Source organism: Antechinus flavipes, chromosome 3 (genome assembly GCF_016432865.1).
Source record: "Antechinus flavipes isolate AdamAnt ecotype Samford, QLD, Australia chromosome 3, AdamAnt_v2, whole genome shotgun sequence".
NCBI classification, from domain to species: Eukaryota; Metazoa; Chordata; class Mammalia; order Dasyuromorphia; family Dasyuridae; genus Antechinus; species Antechinus flavipes.
The window spans coordinates 580,238,656-580,254,730 of NC_067400.1; the positions used below are offsets into that span (position 1 = coordinate 580,238,656).

At 39.0% G+C, this 16,075-nt stretch overlaps 1 protein-coding gene across 2 annotated transcripts in view; it reads left to right on the top strand.

Annotated features, from left to right (window-relative positions):
- The window catches only part of STPG1 (sperm tail PG-rich repeat containing 1), a 93,396-nt gene extending 83,065 nt beyond the window's left edge, over positions 1–10,331 (top strand). For both annotated transcript variants that reach the window (XM_051988225.1, XM_051988226.1), the window contains 2 exons: positions 2,179–2,369; positions 9,798–10,331. In XM_051988225.1, coding sequence (XP_051844185.1) covers positions 2,179–2,369; positions 9,798–9,874 — 268 coding nt within the window. In that variant the 3' untranslated portion in view covers positions 9,875–10,331. The remainder of the gene's footprint in view (positions 1–2,178; positions 2,370–9,797) is intronic.
- The last annotated feature ends 5,744 nt before the right edge of the window (positions 10,332–16,075 follow it).

Genomic DNA, 16,075 nt, shown 5'->3' on the forward strand with positions numbered 1-16,075 from the left:
AAAAAATCTGTAAAATAAAGATGTTGGGCAAAATGGTGCCTTACAATCCTTTTCAACTCTAGCATTCTGTGTTTTAACATTTGGTTTTTTAAGGACTCTTCTAGCTGCAACTTCCTATATACTTTCATAGTTTGGGGTATGAGGTTGTCTGCCTTGGAAAAAGAAAGGTTAGTATAAGAAAAGATTTGTCGATCTGTAGATCTTTTGGAGTCTAGGCAAGTGAAGATTATGAAAACAGGAGTAAGGGCTGGACTACTGGGTGGATCCAAAACCGAGACTGGAAAGACCTGGCTTCCTCGGCATGAAAGCAAGATTGATGAGAAATCTTACTGTGGCTTGAAGTGAGTTTAAGTAAGGGTGGGACCCCTGGAATCTGGCCCAAATGAATAAACCCCAATTCTATGGACAATAGAGAGTATTAATCAATCTATCAGCCTCTAATATTTCTTCCTTAAATCCATTCTAGCATCCTGCCACAATAATTTGTCCTAAAACATTTTACTGTTAAGGTTGCTTCCCAGTTCAATATATTTCAATGATTTCCCTATTGTCTAGGGTTAAGTTCAAATTCCTTAAGTGCCTCCTATGTGCCATGTTCTGTGCTAAACACTGGAGATACAAAAAGAGGCAACAGGCTATCCCTGCCTTCATGGAGCTTAAACTCTAATGGGTGAGACTACATGTAAACATATATTCAGAGCAAGCTATATATAAGATGAATTGGAAATAATTAACAGAGAGAAGACACTGGAATGAGGAAGGATTGGGGAAAGCTTCCTGTAAAAGGTAGAATTTTAGCTGACACTTAAAGGAAGCTAGGGAGGTCAATAGTTAGAGCAGAAGAGGGAAAGCCTTTCAAGGCCCAGGGCCAAGAGATGAAGTGTTTTGTTCATGGAACAGCCTGGAGACCAATGTCATTGGATTGCAGACTTTGTGGGGGAATAAGGTGTAAGAAGAGAGGCAAGGGAGAAAGGAACTAGGTTAAGAAGGGTTTTGAAAAAAGACATTTCCTGCAATTTGGAACTATGCCCAAAGGGCTATCAAACTATGTATACCCTTTGATCTAGCAGTGTCTCTACTGGGTCTATATCCCAAAGAGATCATAAAAAAAGGGAAAAGGGCCTACATGTGTAAAAATGTCTATAGCAGCTCTTTTTGTAGTGGCAAGGAACTGGAAACTGAGTGGATGCTCATCAGTTGAATGATTAAATCAGTTATGGTCTATGAATGTTATGGAATATTATCGTTCTATAAGAAATAATGAGCAGGCTAATTTCAGAAAAGCTTGGAAAGACTTAGATGAACTGATGGTGAGTAGAACCAAGAGACCATTGTACACAGCAACAGCAAGATTATGTGATGATCAACTGTGATGGAGTTGGCTCTTTTCAACAATGAAGTAATTCAATGCAATTCCAATAGACTTGTGATGGAAAGTGCCATTCACTTCCAGAGAGAGAACAATGAAGGCTGAACGTGGATCAAAGCATAGTATTTTTGCCTTTTTGTTGCTGTTTATTTGCTGTTTTTTTTTCTTTCTTGTGTTTTCTTTTTTCCCTTTTCATCTGATTTTTCTTACATGGCATGATGAATATGGAAATATGTTTAGAAGAATTGCTGTATTTAATCTGTATTGGATTGCTTGCTATCTTGGGGATGAGGGAAGAGGGAAAGGAAGGAAAAAAAACTGGAACACAAGATTTTGCAAAGGTGAATATTGAAAACTATCTTTGCATATATTTAGAAAAATAAAAAGCTATTTTATATATAAAAAAGGCATCTCTTGCTCTAAATTTTATCTATTCCTAGACTATAAGCTGAAGACAGGGACTGCACCACATTTCTCTTTGTATTATCCAAGGCTCTGCATTTAGTAGGGCCTTCATAGCAGTAACTGTCATGAATAAGGAGCTTTTATGTTTCCCCAGAGCAATTTATACACATTTCATGAGTGTTGTGAAGTAAGTAGATCATCTTCACTTTTACATATGGAATCAAGACCTAGAGAGGAGATGTGATTCATCTTTGTTGATCCAATCCAGCTTATAAATGGTAGGAGCAAGATTGGAACCCAGGATTTCATCCCTGAGTTCTTCTCCCTACCCCACAGTATATTGTCTCACATGCTCTATAGTGACCACAGATTTTAATGAAATGTTCACATTTGTCATTCCACAGGAAAAAATGCACCCTGACCTTCTCTGCATTCCCACTGCCTCCTCTTCCAAAGCCTCCTGTTCCAGGTCCTGGTCAATATGATATTGTGAACTACAGAGGCCCCTGCAAGCATTACATATCCAGTGCAACATTTGTGTCTAGCACGGAGCGGTGGACATATAATACAAACCAGGGTGCTTTTCCAGGCCCAAGTAAGATGATTGTGAATGTTGCTTTCAGTTGTTTCAAAGCAGAATAATTGAGGACTGTTGACCATTCTAACTTTTCAACCATGTTGGTATAGAAGAGCCATGTGTTCATTGCTGGTTATCCTTCAGTAGATGTACATGGCAGCCTTTCTAGCTCTCTATGGGGGAGAGAGCTGCCATGGTCAAAGGAAAATTGTCATTTGGTGGTGTCAGTTTTCTGATCTGTTTCTCTTTACTTAGCTAAGCTCCGGCCAAGCTGGATGCCCTTTGCACCTGGTTTTTCTTACTTCCTTGCCTTTGCTCATGCTGTTCCATATGCCTGCAATGCCTTCCCTCATCTTTACATGAACTTGTTGAATTCCCTTGTTGAGGTCTTATCTATCTTGCCCCCCAAAAAACAATCTTCTTCCCCTCTCTCCCACTTCTCCCTTTCCTCATTGAGAAAGCAAGAAAAACAAAACCGGGGTCACAAAAATATACAGTAAAACAAGATGAATTCTCACCCTGACCATGTTTGAAAACAAAATGTGTCTCAATCCATGTTCTACTTCCATTGCCTCTCTGTCAGGGGATGTCCTGCCTACCCTTTAAAGCCCAACTATTGTGCTCCTGTTTTCAGGAAGCCTGTCCTGCAATGTTTCCCTTGTCAATAAGGATAATCCTCCTTTGATTTCCCAGAGGACTTTGCTTTGTTTTCTTTAATGTGCTTATCATGTAATACTTTATATTATCCTTCCTTGGACATGTCCCTTATCCTCCTTTTAGACCAAGCCCTTTGAAGGAAGGACTGTTTCTTATCAAAATTCAGCATGTTCCCTAGCATCTAGAAGAATATTCTGTGTTTAGTAGGTACTTAATACATGTTTCCTGAAGCTGGTACAGTTGGCCAAGGCAAAATCTATCATGAGAACAGCATTCAAGCAAAGTTCCTTCTGGACCCTTCAAGCTGTGTGACCTTGAGCAGTGCATTCTGTTTGCCTGAGATTCTGCCCCTGTAAAACTAGTTTGCAACTACTAAAAGTTTGCATTTATATAATGCTTTAAGATTTGGAAAGAACTTACTTACATACATTCCCTCACAGCATCCTTGGAGCAAACAAATGAGGTAGGTTCTCTTATTGTTTCCATTTAGTAGCTGGAAAAACTGAGGCTCAAAGTATTGGAAGTTGGGGCTTACATTTCTATTGTACTTTACAGTTTGCAATTACTTTTTGTCTTTTACTTTACTTGTTCCTCACTACCACCCTATGAGGGAGGGACTATGATTTCCTCCATTTTATAGATGAGAAACAAAGGTCACACAGCTACTAAGTATCTGAGAAGTCAAATCTTTCTGACCATAAATCAAATGTGAACAGCTAGCATTTAGAATGTTAAGGTTTGCAAAGTATAAATGGATACATGTTTTCCTAAAGGGAAAAGGGAAGTGAAAGGGAGTATTGTGAAGCTGTAATTTTGCAGTCAAAATTAATCTAGTAAACAAGCTCATGTGCCTTCCAAAAGGAAGTGAATGACAGGTTCATGACAATGCAGTCGCCACTTGCAGGAAAACGGCATACCACCATCATCAGTGCTTAAGCCTCATCCTGACAAACTGATGAGGTCAAAGAAAATTTTTATGAATACCTGAAGACCCTTATGATCACTGTGCCAAAAGAGGATAGGCTGATAATTTTGGGTGACTTTAATGCTAGAATAGACTCAGACTACCAGACACAGCAGGGAGTCCTTAAGAAGAATGGAGTTGGAAACAGCAACAGCAATGGTCATTTATAATTGAAGACTTGTGAATCTCATGATCTCATCACTGACATTGTATTCCATTTACCTAAACACAATAAAACTTCATGGATGTACTGGCAAGCATTGGCATTTAATAGACTAGGTGATAGTTAGGAGAAGAGACAGACAGGATATGAGAGAGATGAAGACAATGTGTGGAGCAGAGTGCTGGACTGATAATAGACTTATCCTCTCTAATATGAATATTAACATTCACAAAGCAGCGGACCCAAGGCCAAAAGATTACAAGAAGAATTAATGTCAATAGATCATAGTGCTTCTCTGAGAGGGAACAGTTTGTTGCTAACTTGGAAGGTAAGTTGAACCAACATATAGCTGGCAACAATGGAGCAGAAAAGGAGTTGACAACTTTCAGAGATTTTGATGTATAATGCTACATTTGCACATCTGGGTCAGAACATGCCCAAACACCAAGACCAGTTTGTCGAAAATAATGAGAAATTCAGGAGCAGCTAAATGAAAAATGAGAATTCCACAGGATGTGCCAGCTGGATAGTTCATCCATTTCTAAGAAGCTAGTATTCAATTCCATCAAAAGTAAAGAACAATTGAAAATTAGAGAGATTCAGGGTTCTTGGCTCAGGAAGAAGGCAGATGAAATTCAGTTTTATGCTGATGGTAACAATCCAAAGCATTTTTATGATTCCCTGAAGGCTATTTATGGAACAAACACCTATGGTGTGCACCTAAACTTCTCAGTGTTGATAGAGTCACACTGATTAGTGATAAAGACATGGTCCTGGAGAAGTGGGCTAAACACTTCCATAGTGTTCTCAACAGATCATCATCAATCAATGCTGAAACCACTGACCATTTACCTTAAGTTGAAATCAGTTACTCCCTAGCTGAAGTTTCAGTTGAAAGAGAGGTTTTGAATGCTATTGGGGTACTTTTGTGTGGTAAAGCACCAGATGTTGATTCTATTCCAGCTGAGATTTACAGGAATTCAAGGATGCCTCCATTGTCCATGTTTATAAAAGCAAAGGAAATAGATTGTTCTGTGACAATCATAGGAGGGTTTCTCTCTTAGTCATTGCTAGCAAAATTCCTCCTTTAATAAGCTGATCCTACATCTAGGAAAAAGGTCATCTACCTGAGAGCCAGTGACTGTAGAAGGGACCAAGGATCAGTCGATATGTGGTTTGTTGCCCAACAACTCTAGGAAAAATGCCAGAGCACATAGGTCTGTATATGACATTTATAGATTTGACCAAGGTCTCTGGTACTGTCGGTTGTGAGGACATATGGAAAATTATGTTAAAATGTGGCTGCTCAGAGAAGTTCATCAGTATAGTATGTCAGTTTCACGATGCCAAGCTTGCCCAGGTTCTGGACAATGGGCAATGCTCTCGAACTTTCCTAGGCACCTATGGAGTAAAATAAGACTACGTACTTGTTCTCATGATTTTTAGCAGGATGTTTTCAGCCATGTTGTCAAACACTTTCGATGAAGACAAACATGAAATCCAAAGTCACTGATGTTAAATTCTTCAACTAGAAAAGGTTATAAGCCAAACTGAAGTGGAGGGAGTGTCGGTGCATGATTTTTTGTTTGCAGATGATTGTGCAGAATTGATAATTCAGTTTTCTGCTACTTGAGTTAATTTTGGCCTAATGATTAACAAGAAAGCACAGCCAGCACTGCACCATCCATATGTGGAACTATCCCTTACAGCAAATGGTGAAGTTTTGAATGCTGTGGATAACTTAGTTCCCTTACCTGGCAGTGAACTTTTCAGGGACAAGTCCACATTGATAATGAGATTGACACATACATTGCCAGAGCTAGCTCAGTGTTTGGGAGATTCCAAAAGGAAAGTGTGGGAGAAAAGTAGTATTAGACTGAAGGTCTACAGAGCCATTGTACTGATGGCAATATTGACTGCCTGTGAAACTTGGACAGTATAGTAGAGCCATGCCAGGAAATTGACTCACTTCCATTTGAATTGTCTTAGGGGGATTCTGAAGATCACCTGGCAGGATAAGATACCAGACCAGAGGTCCCTTTTTTGAACTAAACTGCCAAGCATTCCAACTCTATTGCAAAGAGCACAGCTTTGTTGCGCTGACCATATTGTTTGAATGCCAAATGTACACTTGCTGAAAAAATTATTTTATGGAGAGTACACACAGGGCAAGTGCTCACAAGGTGGTCAGAAAAAGTGACATATGGACACTCTTAAGATCTCTCTTAAAAGAACTTTAGCATTCTAGCTGTGTGACCCTGGGCAAGTCACCTAACCACAATTGCTTCAGCTAAAAAATAAAAAAAATAAAAAGAACTTTAGCATTGATTCTATAACATGGGAGACACTGGCACAGGGCATGCTCTAGCATGGAGTGCCGTCATCAGAAAAAGTGCTGTGCTCTCTGAGCAAAGCAGAATTGAATTAGCTCAGAGATGTGCAAAATTAGAGAATCCACCCTAAATGTTCATATGGACTATTTGTGTCCAACCTGTGGCAGAGCATTCTGAGCTTACATCGATCTGATCAGCCATATTTGGACACACTTGACTCTAACACAGTGCTATCATTTTGTTCCTCTTCGAGAACGAAGGATAACAATCATTCTGGAAGAGTTCCTTGATATCAGGGAGGTGATGCCATGAAATGCAAGCTTGTTAGATTCAAGTGGGAGAGAGAGCTGTGCAAAGTCACCAGCTTCTCTTTTTCCTCTCCAGCCATCTGAGTCCAGTGGCCAGATATTGATCAAAATGATTGAAGATGTCACTGATGCAATGGGAGACCTGGCCTTTTGAAGATAAGGTTTTTCAAATGAGATAACATGGGGAAGGTGTTTTATATAAACACAGCATTATATCAACATAAGTTATTCTTATTATCCTCCAACTGAAATGGACAATAATAATATTAGTAATGATGATGATGCAGTTGTTGTGTGGTAGCAAAGGTCAGGCCATTTGGACACAAGCTCTAGTAGACTACAAAGAACAGTTTTGCACAGGCGGAGCAATGAACCTTTCAAGACTCAGACAAAGCTTTGTTTTGGCCACAACGAGTAATGAAGCCATCTCCTAAGGCGTGGAAGGATGATGACTGAGGCTGGTGGAGACCACAAGCACCCACATCTATGAGACTGAACTCCTTTTGAAGTTGGTGTTTGTGAAACATTTGATGGTGGCGAAAGAATCTAAGAAAGCTTAAGAAAGAAACCTAAGGAAGGCCTTTATGGCCTAGTCAATGGATGTCATGAAATTTAGTAGAAAAAGCCCTGGATTTGGAACAAAAAGATCCAGTGATCTGATATCTCCTCTCTGTGGGATATCCCTGATCTCATTTTACTCCTTTGAATGGGGTAAAATTAGGGTTGAGGGTGTAGGAGGGATGTGGCAAGAATTAGTTCTTGCCTTCAGGGAGCCTTCATTCTACAACACAAACACACAGGATCAATACCATCAATACAGGATAATTTGGGGAAGGAGGGAATACTGGACTCTAGGGAGATCAGCTTCCTGTTGGTAGTAGCCAGTGACTGAAACCTTTCAAGAAGCTTAAAGATTCCAAGAGGAAGAGAAAGCAAGGAAGAAGGGCATTTCAACTATGGGGAAACAGCCAGTGAAGAGCTCAGAAGTGCAGGAGTCAACCCCTAACTGAAAGAACCAGCCTGATCAGCAGGTGTCTCCAGAACATGGATGGAAAAGATGGAAAATGAGCTCTGAAAATCACAGCCTTGAATTAGAGGATCACTGAGTGTTCTGGAAGCTCTGACTGTCCGACCTCCCTAGGCTTCCCAAGATGAGCTCTTCCATAAACACCAAGTCTTTGCATTCACGTGTCTAAGATTAGCCATATGGAGAGTGAAAAAGCTGTTTTATGTGTGGGGGGCGGGGGGAGGGGGGAGCAGGAAGGGGAGGGGAATAGGAAGAGGAATGGAGTGAAGTCAGTAGAGGCTTGAATTCTTTTTATGGGAGCCCCAAAGCATCATCGGATCTTCAAGATCAACTCGTTTAATATCCTCATTATACAAATGAGGAAACTGAGATCTCTCTCTAACTGAGAATCTGAAAAATCTTCCCTGTGGCCATGGGGCCATGTTATGATTTCATCTCTGTGTTACCCATAGAAGTCCAAGCAGTGAAGTTCCTTGCATGCAGAATTCCTTCTCACTGGGCCTACATGTGGACATGGTCCTGACAGGGTCCCTCATTAGCTCAGGGAGTAGATAGTGTCCATTTCCTTTGGGTGTCTCCCATGGTTACCTGGGAGCTAGAGCTAGTGTTAGAAAGTTCAAATCCAGTTTCATACATTTACTATCAGTATAATACTGATCAAATTACTTCATTTCTGTCTGCCTCAGTTTCTCATCTGTAAAATGGAGATATTAATAAGTTACCTCTCAAAGTTTTTGTGAGGATAAAATGATTTTTTTGAATCAATGAATATTTGCAAAGCACTTTACAAACTTTAAAGTGCTACATAAATGTCTGCTGCTATTGCTATTATTATTATTATTATTATTATTATCTTCAGTGAAGAACAAATCTTCAGATTTTCTTCCTTCCTTCTCCTCCTCCCCCTGCCTCCTTGTCTTTGTGGGGGATGCTGGCAGAACCTTTGTATCCTGTGATCAATGACCATGGGGCTGAGCAGAATGGGCCAAGCAGCCTCAGGGATTTAGGGAGTCCAGTGACATGGTTTTGTAAGATAAAAAAACATTTTCCCATCCCTTATCTCTTTTGATCACTACAACTACCCTATGAGGGATGCAGGGCAAGCAATTTCATCTGCATTTCACAGATAAAGATGCCCAGGTTTAGACTCACACAACTAATAAGTGTAGAGCTGGAAGCTTGAGCCCAAATTCCAGGAATGAATTAGTAAGATTTAGCATGAATATTGAAAAAAAAAAGATATAGCGCCTGAAAAGGACCTTGGAGATCATCTTGTCCAGCAGTTCTCGACCTGAGGCCATAGACCTTGAAGGGGTTAATTGTACAACCAAAGAGAAAGGTGACTGGTCTGAAGTTGGAACTGAAAAGAATGAAAATTCTAATTCAGTAAACGATAGATGACTTGGGTCCAGGAGAGATTTCAGGGACTCCATGATTGTAAATGGGGGAGAAAAGCGACATCTTTATTTTCATCTATTTCTTGATGTAATTGAACATTTCTTTCAATTATTTAAAACCCTTATTCTGAGGAGAAGTCCAGAGCTTTCACCTGGTGCCCAGAATTTAAGAACCCCTGATCTAATTTAATTCCTTTATTCTGCACATGGGGAAAATGAGGGCCACAGAGAGTTTGTGACTTGCCCAAGTTCCTACAGACAGGGATTAGTAGGCCCAGAACATAAAGCCAAGGTTGCTGACTTCTAGGTCCTGCTTTCTTTCTACTACTCCATGGCATCCTAGACCTCCAGTTTTCCCCCTTTTCAAAAGAACAGCCCCTTTCCCCAACTTGGTTGCTCTGAGGCTGAGTCACAAAGGGTACCATCAATTCATTTAGCTTTGCCTCAAAGAGCTCTGGCCCCACTACAATCTGCTGCTTCCCCTGGAGGGATTACCTCCCCACTTGGAAGACAGTGAGGTGCCCTGAGCTGGGAGTGATGACTTATTTTAGGAGCCAGATTTCAATCTCTAAAAAGTGTCTTTGTTTCTTTCTCCAGCTACCTACAAGCCTGAATTCCCTGGAAAACAATCTTTTATCTACAACAGTGACAAGAAATGGATCCCTGCTTTATAATGGAATTCCAGCTTCTGTCTTCCAATTATTTCTGCTGAAAATGATCAGCAAAACTCATTAAAAATCACACTTTCTTTTGTTCATGGGCATCCACTGAGCTGTTAGGCTCAAGGACTTGTACATATGTTGACAGAGGTTATGGTAATCTAGATAACCCAGAATGAGATTCGAGATGAGGAAGCTTTCATCCAAAACGGAGGTGTCTGGGAGTGATGCAAGGAGCTTCTCTGGGGCTGTTCTTTCCCCCTGGTGATCCCCTACATCCCTTGTTATCTTTCTTAGCCATCCAGGTTTTCTTCCATAATGGCTGGGAAAGATCTGAGAAGTACCTCGTTCTCAGATACCACAAGGGATGGATAGCAACGGGGATGGGAGGGGAAGAAAGGAAGTCTGTAATGGATACCATTTAAGTGCTTAGCAAAGTACCTAATTAAACAAAATTTTTAATTCTCTCGAATGTTGGCCTTGTCTGAATGCAAACAAAAATCATAGAAAATAAAACGGTTGGATTTTAAAATCAGAAACACATGGGGCAGCCAGGTGGCACAGTGGATAGAGAACCAATCCTGAAGTCAGGAGGACCTGAGTTCAAATTTAGTCTCAGACACTTAACACTTCCTAGCTGTGTAACCCTGGGCAAGTCACTTAACTCCAATTGCCTCAGCAAAAAAAGAAAAGAAACACTTTTGGTTTGGTTTGAGGGGTTTGGGGTAATAATCTGTGAAAAAAAAGGTTTGGGCCAGAACATAGAATCAGAAAGTGGGAAAGCTAGAGGAAACCTTAGAATGTTGGAGCTGGGAAAGATATTGTCTTCAGATCTGGAAATAATCTTAGAATCTAGAATGTCAATGTGGGAAGGGACCTGAGAACTTATATAGTTAGGTTATATACTTCTAGTGCTGAGAGGTACCTTAGAACATAGAATATCAGTGAAAGGATCATTAGAATATAGACAATCAGAACCAAATGGGCCCATAAGAGCCTTAGACTATAAGAATGGGGAATAATCTGTAGATCATAGAATGCTATCCTGAAAAAGATTTTAGAATTCCTCTAGTCCAATGGTTCTTAACTTGGGACTCATCATTTTCTTTTTATGTTTTCCAAAATTCAGTTTTCTTTTATTTTCAGATCTGAATTCTTTCTGGTCCCTACTCCTTTCCCTTCCTTCTGCATTGAGAAAGCAAGAACAACACTCATTACAAACATATATGGTCAAGCAAAACAGATCCCTACAAGTTTATGAATGCAAATTTTCTTTTGATAACTATTTCAATATAATTGGTTTCCTTTGCAAGCCCCCGTATTTTATGAATTTAAAGACATTCCAAGAAAAAGTACTATAAGCGTCATTGGATTGCCAAAATATATTCATGATAGACAGAAAGGTGAAGAAGATCTTGAGCTTGTCCAATAACAAGCGTGTGTGCTTTAACAAAGTAAAGTTTGTTTCCTTTAACAGAAGAGTATCAGGTCCAGAGAAGGACTCACAGAGAAGAATTCATTATAGAGCTGAATCTATATAGCAAATCACCTGAGTATCATTCACATTGTATCAGGCTGCCTGTGTGTATGTGTGTGTGTGTGTGTGTGTGTGTGTGTGTGTGTGTGTGTGATAAAGACAGTCTAAGCTTTAACTAGGGGTTGAAGGAGATGACTTGTAAAATTTCTTCCATTAGATAAAATCACAGGGTTCTAGAGGTGCTAGGATTCTGGGATCTCTAAGATCCCTTGCAGCTCTACCATTCCTGAGTCTATGCCTACAAGTTGTTTTGAGGAGATTTTTCTTCTTCTTTTTTAATTAAAGCTTTTTATTTTTAAAATATATGCAAGGATAATTTTTTTTAACATTGACCCTTGTAAAACCTTGTGCTTCAATTTTCCTCTCTTTCCCTTCACTCTCTTCTCTAGATGGCAAGTAATTCAATATATGTTAGACATGGTAAAAATATATATGTTAAATCCAATATAGGCATAAATATTTATACAATTATCTTACCGCACAAGAAAAACTTGATCAAAAAGAAAAAAAATGAGAAAGAAAATAAAATGCAGGCAAAACAACAAAAAGAGGGAAAACGCTATGTTGTGATCCACACTCAGTTCCCATAGGCCTCTCTCTGGGTGTAGATAGCTCTCTTCATCACAAGATCAGTGGAACTGGGCTGAATCATCTCATCACTGAAAAGAGTCACATCCATCAGAATTGATCATCACATAATCTTGTTGCCTTGTACAATGATCTCCTGGTTCTGCTCATTTCACTCAGCATCAATGCATGTAAGTCTCTCCACGCCTTTCTGAAATCTTCCTGCTGATCATGTTCTTTTTTTTTTTTTTTTTTTTCACAATTATAACATTTTATTGACAGAACCCAAGCCTGGGTAATTTTTTACAGCATTATCCCTTGCACTCACTTCTGTTCTGAGTTTTCCCCTCCTTCCCTTCACCCCCTTCCCCAGATGGCAGGCAGTCCTATACATGTTAAATATGTCACAGTATATCCTAGATACAATATATGTGTGCATAACCGAACATTCTCTTGTTGCACAGGAAGAATTGGATTCAGAAGGTAAAAATAACCCAGGAAGAAAAACAAAAATGCAAACAGATTACATTCATTTCCCAGTGTTCTTTCTTTGGGTGTAGCTGCTTCTGTCCATCATTGATTAATTGAAACTGAGTTAGATCTTCTCTTTGTTGAAGAAATCCACTTCCATCAGAATACATCCTCATACAGTATCGTTGCTGAGGTATATAATGATCTTCTGGTTCTGCTCATTTCACTTAGCATCAGTTCATGTAAGTCTATCCAAGCTGTATTCCTCCTGCTGGTCATTTCTTTTCTTTCTTTCTTTTTTTTTTTTGTCTTTTATTCATTTATTCATTTATTTATTTTTAATAACTTTATTGACAGAACCCATACTAGGGTAACTTTTTACAATAATATCCCTTGCACTCACTTCTGTTCCAACTTTTCCCCTTCCTCCCTCCACCCCCTCCCCCAGATGGCAAGCAGTCCTACACATGTTAAATATGTCACAGTATAGTCTAGATACAATATATGTGTACAGAACTGAACAGTTCTCTTGTTGCACAGGGAGAATTGGATTCAGAAGATCTGCTGGTCATTTCTTACAAAACAATAATATTCCATAACATTTATATACCACAATTTACCCAATCATTCTCCAATTGATGGGCATCCATTCATTTTCCAGCTTCTAGCCACTACAAACAGGGCTGCCACAACCATTTTGGCACATACAGGTCCCTTTCCCTTCTTTAGTATCTCTTTGGGATATAAGCCCAGTAGAAACACTGCTAGATCAAAGGGTTTGCACAGTTTGATAACTTTTTGAGCATAGTTCCAAATTGCTCTCCAGAATGGCTGGATGTGTTCACAATTCCACCAACAATGTATCAGTGTCCCTGTTTTCCCACATCCCCTCCAACATTCCCCATTATCTTTCCCTGTCATTCTAGCCAATATGACAGGTGTTTAATGGTATCTCAGAGTTGTCTTAATTTGCATTTCTCTGATTAATAATGAGTTGGAGCATCTTTTCATATGGCTAGAAATAGTTTCAATTTCTTCATCTGAGAATTGTCTGTTCATATCCTTTGACCATTTATCAATTGGAGAATAGCTTGATTTCTTATAAATTAGAGTCAATTCTCTATATATTTTGGAAATGAGGCCTTTATCAGAACCTTTAACTATAAAAATGTTTTCCCAGTTTATGGCTTCCCTTCTAATCTTGTCTGCATTAGTTTTGTTTGTATAAAACTTTTCAATTTGATATAATCAACATTTTATATTTTGTAATCAATAATGATCTCTAGTTCTTCTTTGGTCATAAATTCCTTCTTCTTCCACAGGTCTGAGAGGTAAACTATCCTATGTTCTTCCAATTTATTTATAATCTCATTCTTTATGCCTAGGTCATGAACCCATTTTGACCTTATTTTGGTGTATGGTGGTAAGTGTGGGTTAATGCCTAGTTTCTGCCATATTAATTTCCAATTTTCCCAGCAGTTTTTGTCAAATAGTGAGTTCTTATCCCAATAAGTGGGGTCTTTGGGTTTGTCAAACACTAGAGTATTAAAGTTATTGATTGTTTTGTCCTTTGAACCTAACCACTGATCAACTAATCTATTTCTTAGCCAATACCAAATGATTTTGGTGACTGCTGCTTTATAATATAATTTTAGATCTGGTACAGCTAGGCCATCTTCATTTGATTTTTTTTTTCATTAATTCCCTTGAAATTCTTGACTTTTTGTTTTTCCATATGAACTTAGTTGTTATTTTTTCTAGGTCATTAAAATAGTTTTTTGGGAGTCTGATTGGTATAGTGCTAAATAAATAGATTAATTTAGGTAGTATTGTCATCTTTATATTTACTCGCCCAATCCAAGAGCATTTAATACTTTTCCAGTTGGTTAGATCAGACTTAATTTGTGTGGAAAGTGTTTTGTAGTTTTGCTCATAAAGTTTCTGATTTTCCCTTGGCAGATAGATTCCTAAATATTTTATACAATCAGTATTACTTTAAATGGAATTTCACTTTGTAACTCTGTTAGGTTTTGTTAGTGATATATAAGAATGCTGATGACTTATGTGGGTTTATTTTATATCCTGCAACTTTGCTAAAGGTGTGGATTATTTCTAATAACTTTTTAGTAGAATCTCTGGGGTTCTCTAAGTATACTGTCATATTATCAGCATAGAGTGATAATTTGGTTTCCTCATTGCCTATTCGGATTCCTTTAATCTCTTTCTCAACTCATTGCCAAAGCTAGCATTTCTAATACAATATCTGATCATATTCTTACAAAACAATAATATTCCATAGCATTTATATACCGTAACTTATTCAGCCATTCCCCAGCTGATGGGTATCTATTCAGTTTCCAGTTTCTTACCACTATAAAAAGAGCTGCTACAAACATTTTTGCACATGTGGTCCCTTTCCCTCCTTTGAGATCTTTTTGGGATATAAGCTTTGGGGAGATTTTTGAAGGAAAGGCTCTTTTCTTTGTCCTAAGAGATTTGCAGAGTGGATAAAACACCCATAGCCTTTGTCAGTTCCTCTGGCTTTGGGGAATTTGGGGCCAGCACTCAGCCAGACAAGAGGCAACAGCAGAATTTCCCCTGAGTGAATGCAGATGCAGGTGATAGTCATTAAGAACAGAGATAAAGTGATCTGACCCCCTAGGCAGGCCCGTTGTCCATTTGGAGGGGCAGGGCTTTGGGAAAGGTCAGTCCAGGGGCACAGAGAGTAACTAGGGAATAAAGATAGAAGAGCTCCCTGTGTGGATCTCAGTTATAATCCAGAAGATCAACTGGAGCCCATAGACAGAATAGTTGGGTTTCCTTCTAGAAATGAGATGCAAGCCCTCACAAGGTCATCAGAAAAAGTGAATATTATTGTTCTGTAAGAAACGACCAGCAGGATGACTACAGAGAGGACTGGCGAGACTTACATGAACTGATGCTAAGTGAAATGAGCAGAACCAGGAGATTATATACTTCAACAACAATACTGTATGAGGATGTATTCTGATGGAAGTGGATCTTTTCAATAAAGAGACCTAACTCAGTTTCAATTGATTAAGGATGGACAGAAGCAGCTACACCCAAAGAAAGAACATTGGGAAATGAATATAAATTGCTTGCATTTCTGTTTTTCTTCCCGGGTTATTTCTACCTTCTGAACCCAATTCTCCCTGTGCAACAAGAAAACTGTTCGGTTCTGCACACCTATATTATATCTAGGATACACTGTAATCTATTCAACATGTAAAGGACTGCTTACCTTTGGGAGAGGGGGTGGAGGGAAGGAGGGGAAAAATCAGAACAGAAGTGAGTGCAAGGGATAATGCTGTAAAAAATTACCCTGGCATGGGTTCTGTCAATAAAAAGTTAAAAAAAAATTAAAAAATTAAAAAAAAAAAAAGAAAAAAAAAGAAAAAGTGATACAAGGACACTCAAAAGTATCTCTTAAGAACTTGGAATCGATTATATGACACAGGAGATACTGGCACAGTACCACTCAGCATGGTGTGGCCTCATCAGAGAAAATACTGTGCCCTATGAGCAAAGCAAAAATGAATCAGCTCAGAGATGTGCAGTTAGAGAAGCCGCTCCAATTGTTCACCTGGACTATTTGTGTCTGACCTGTAGCAGAGCATTCT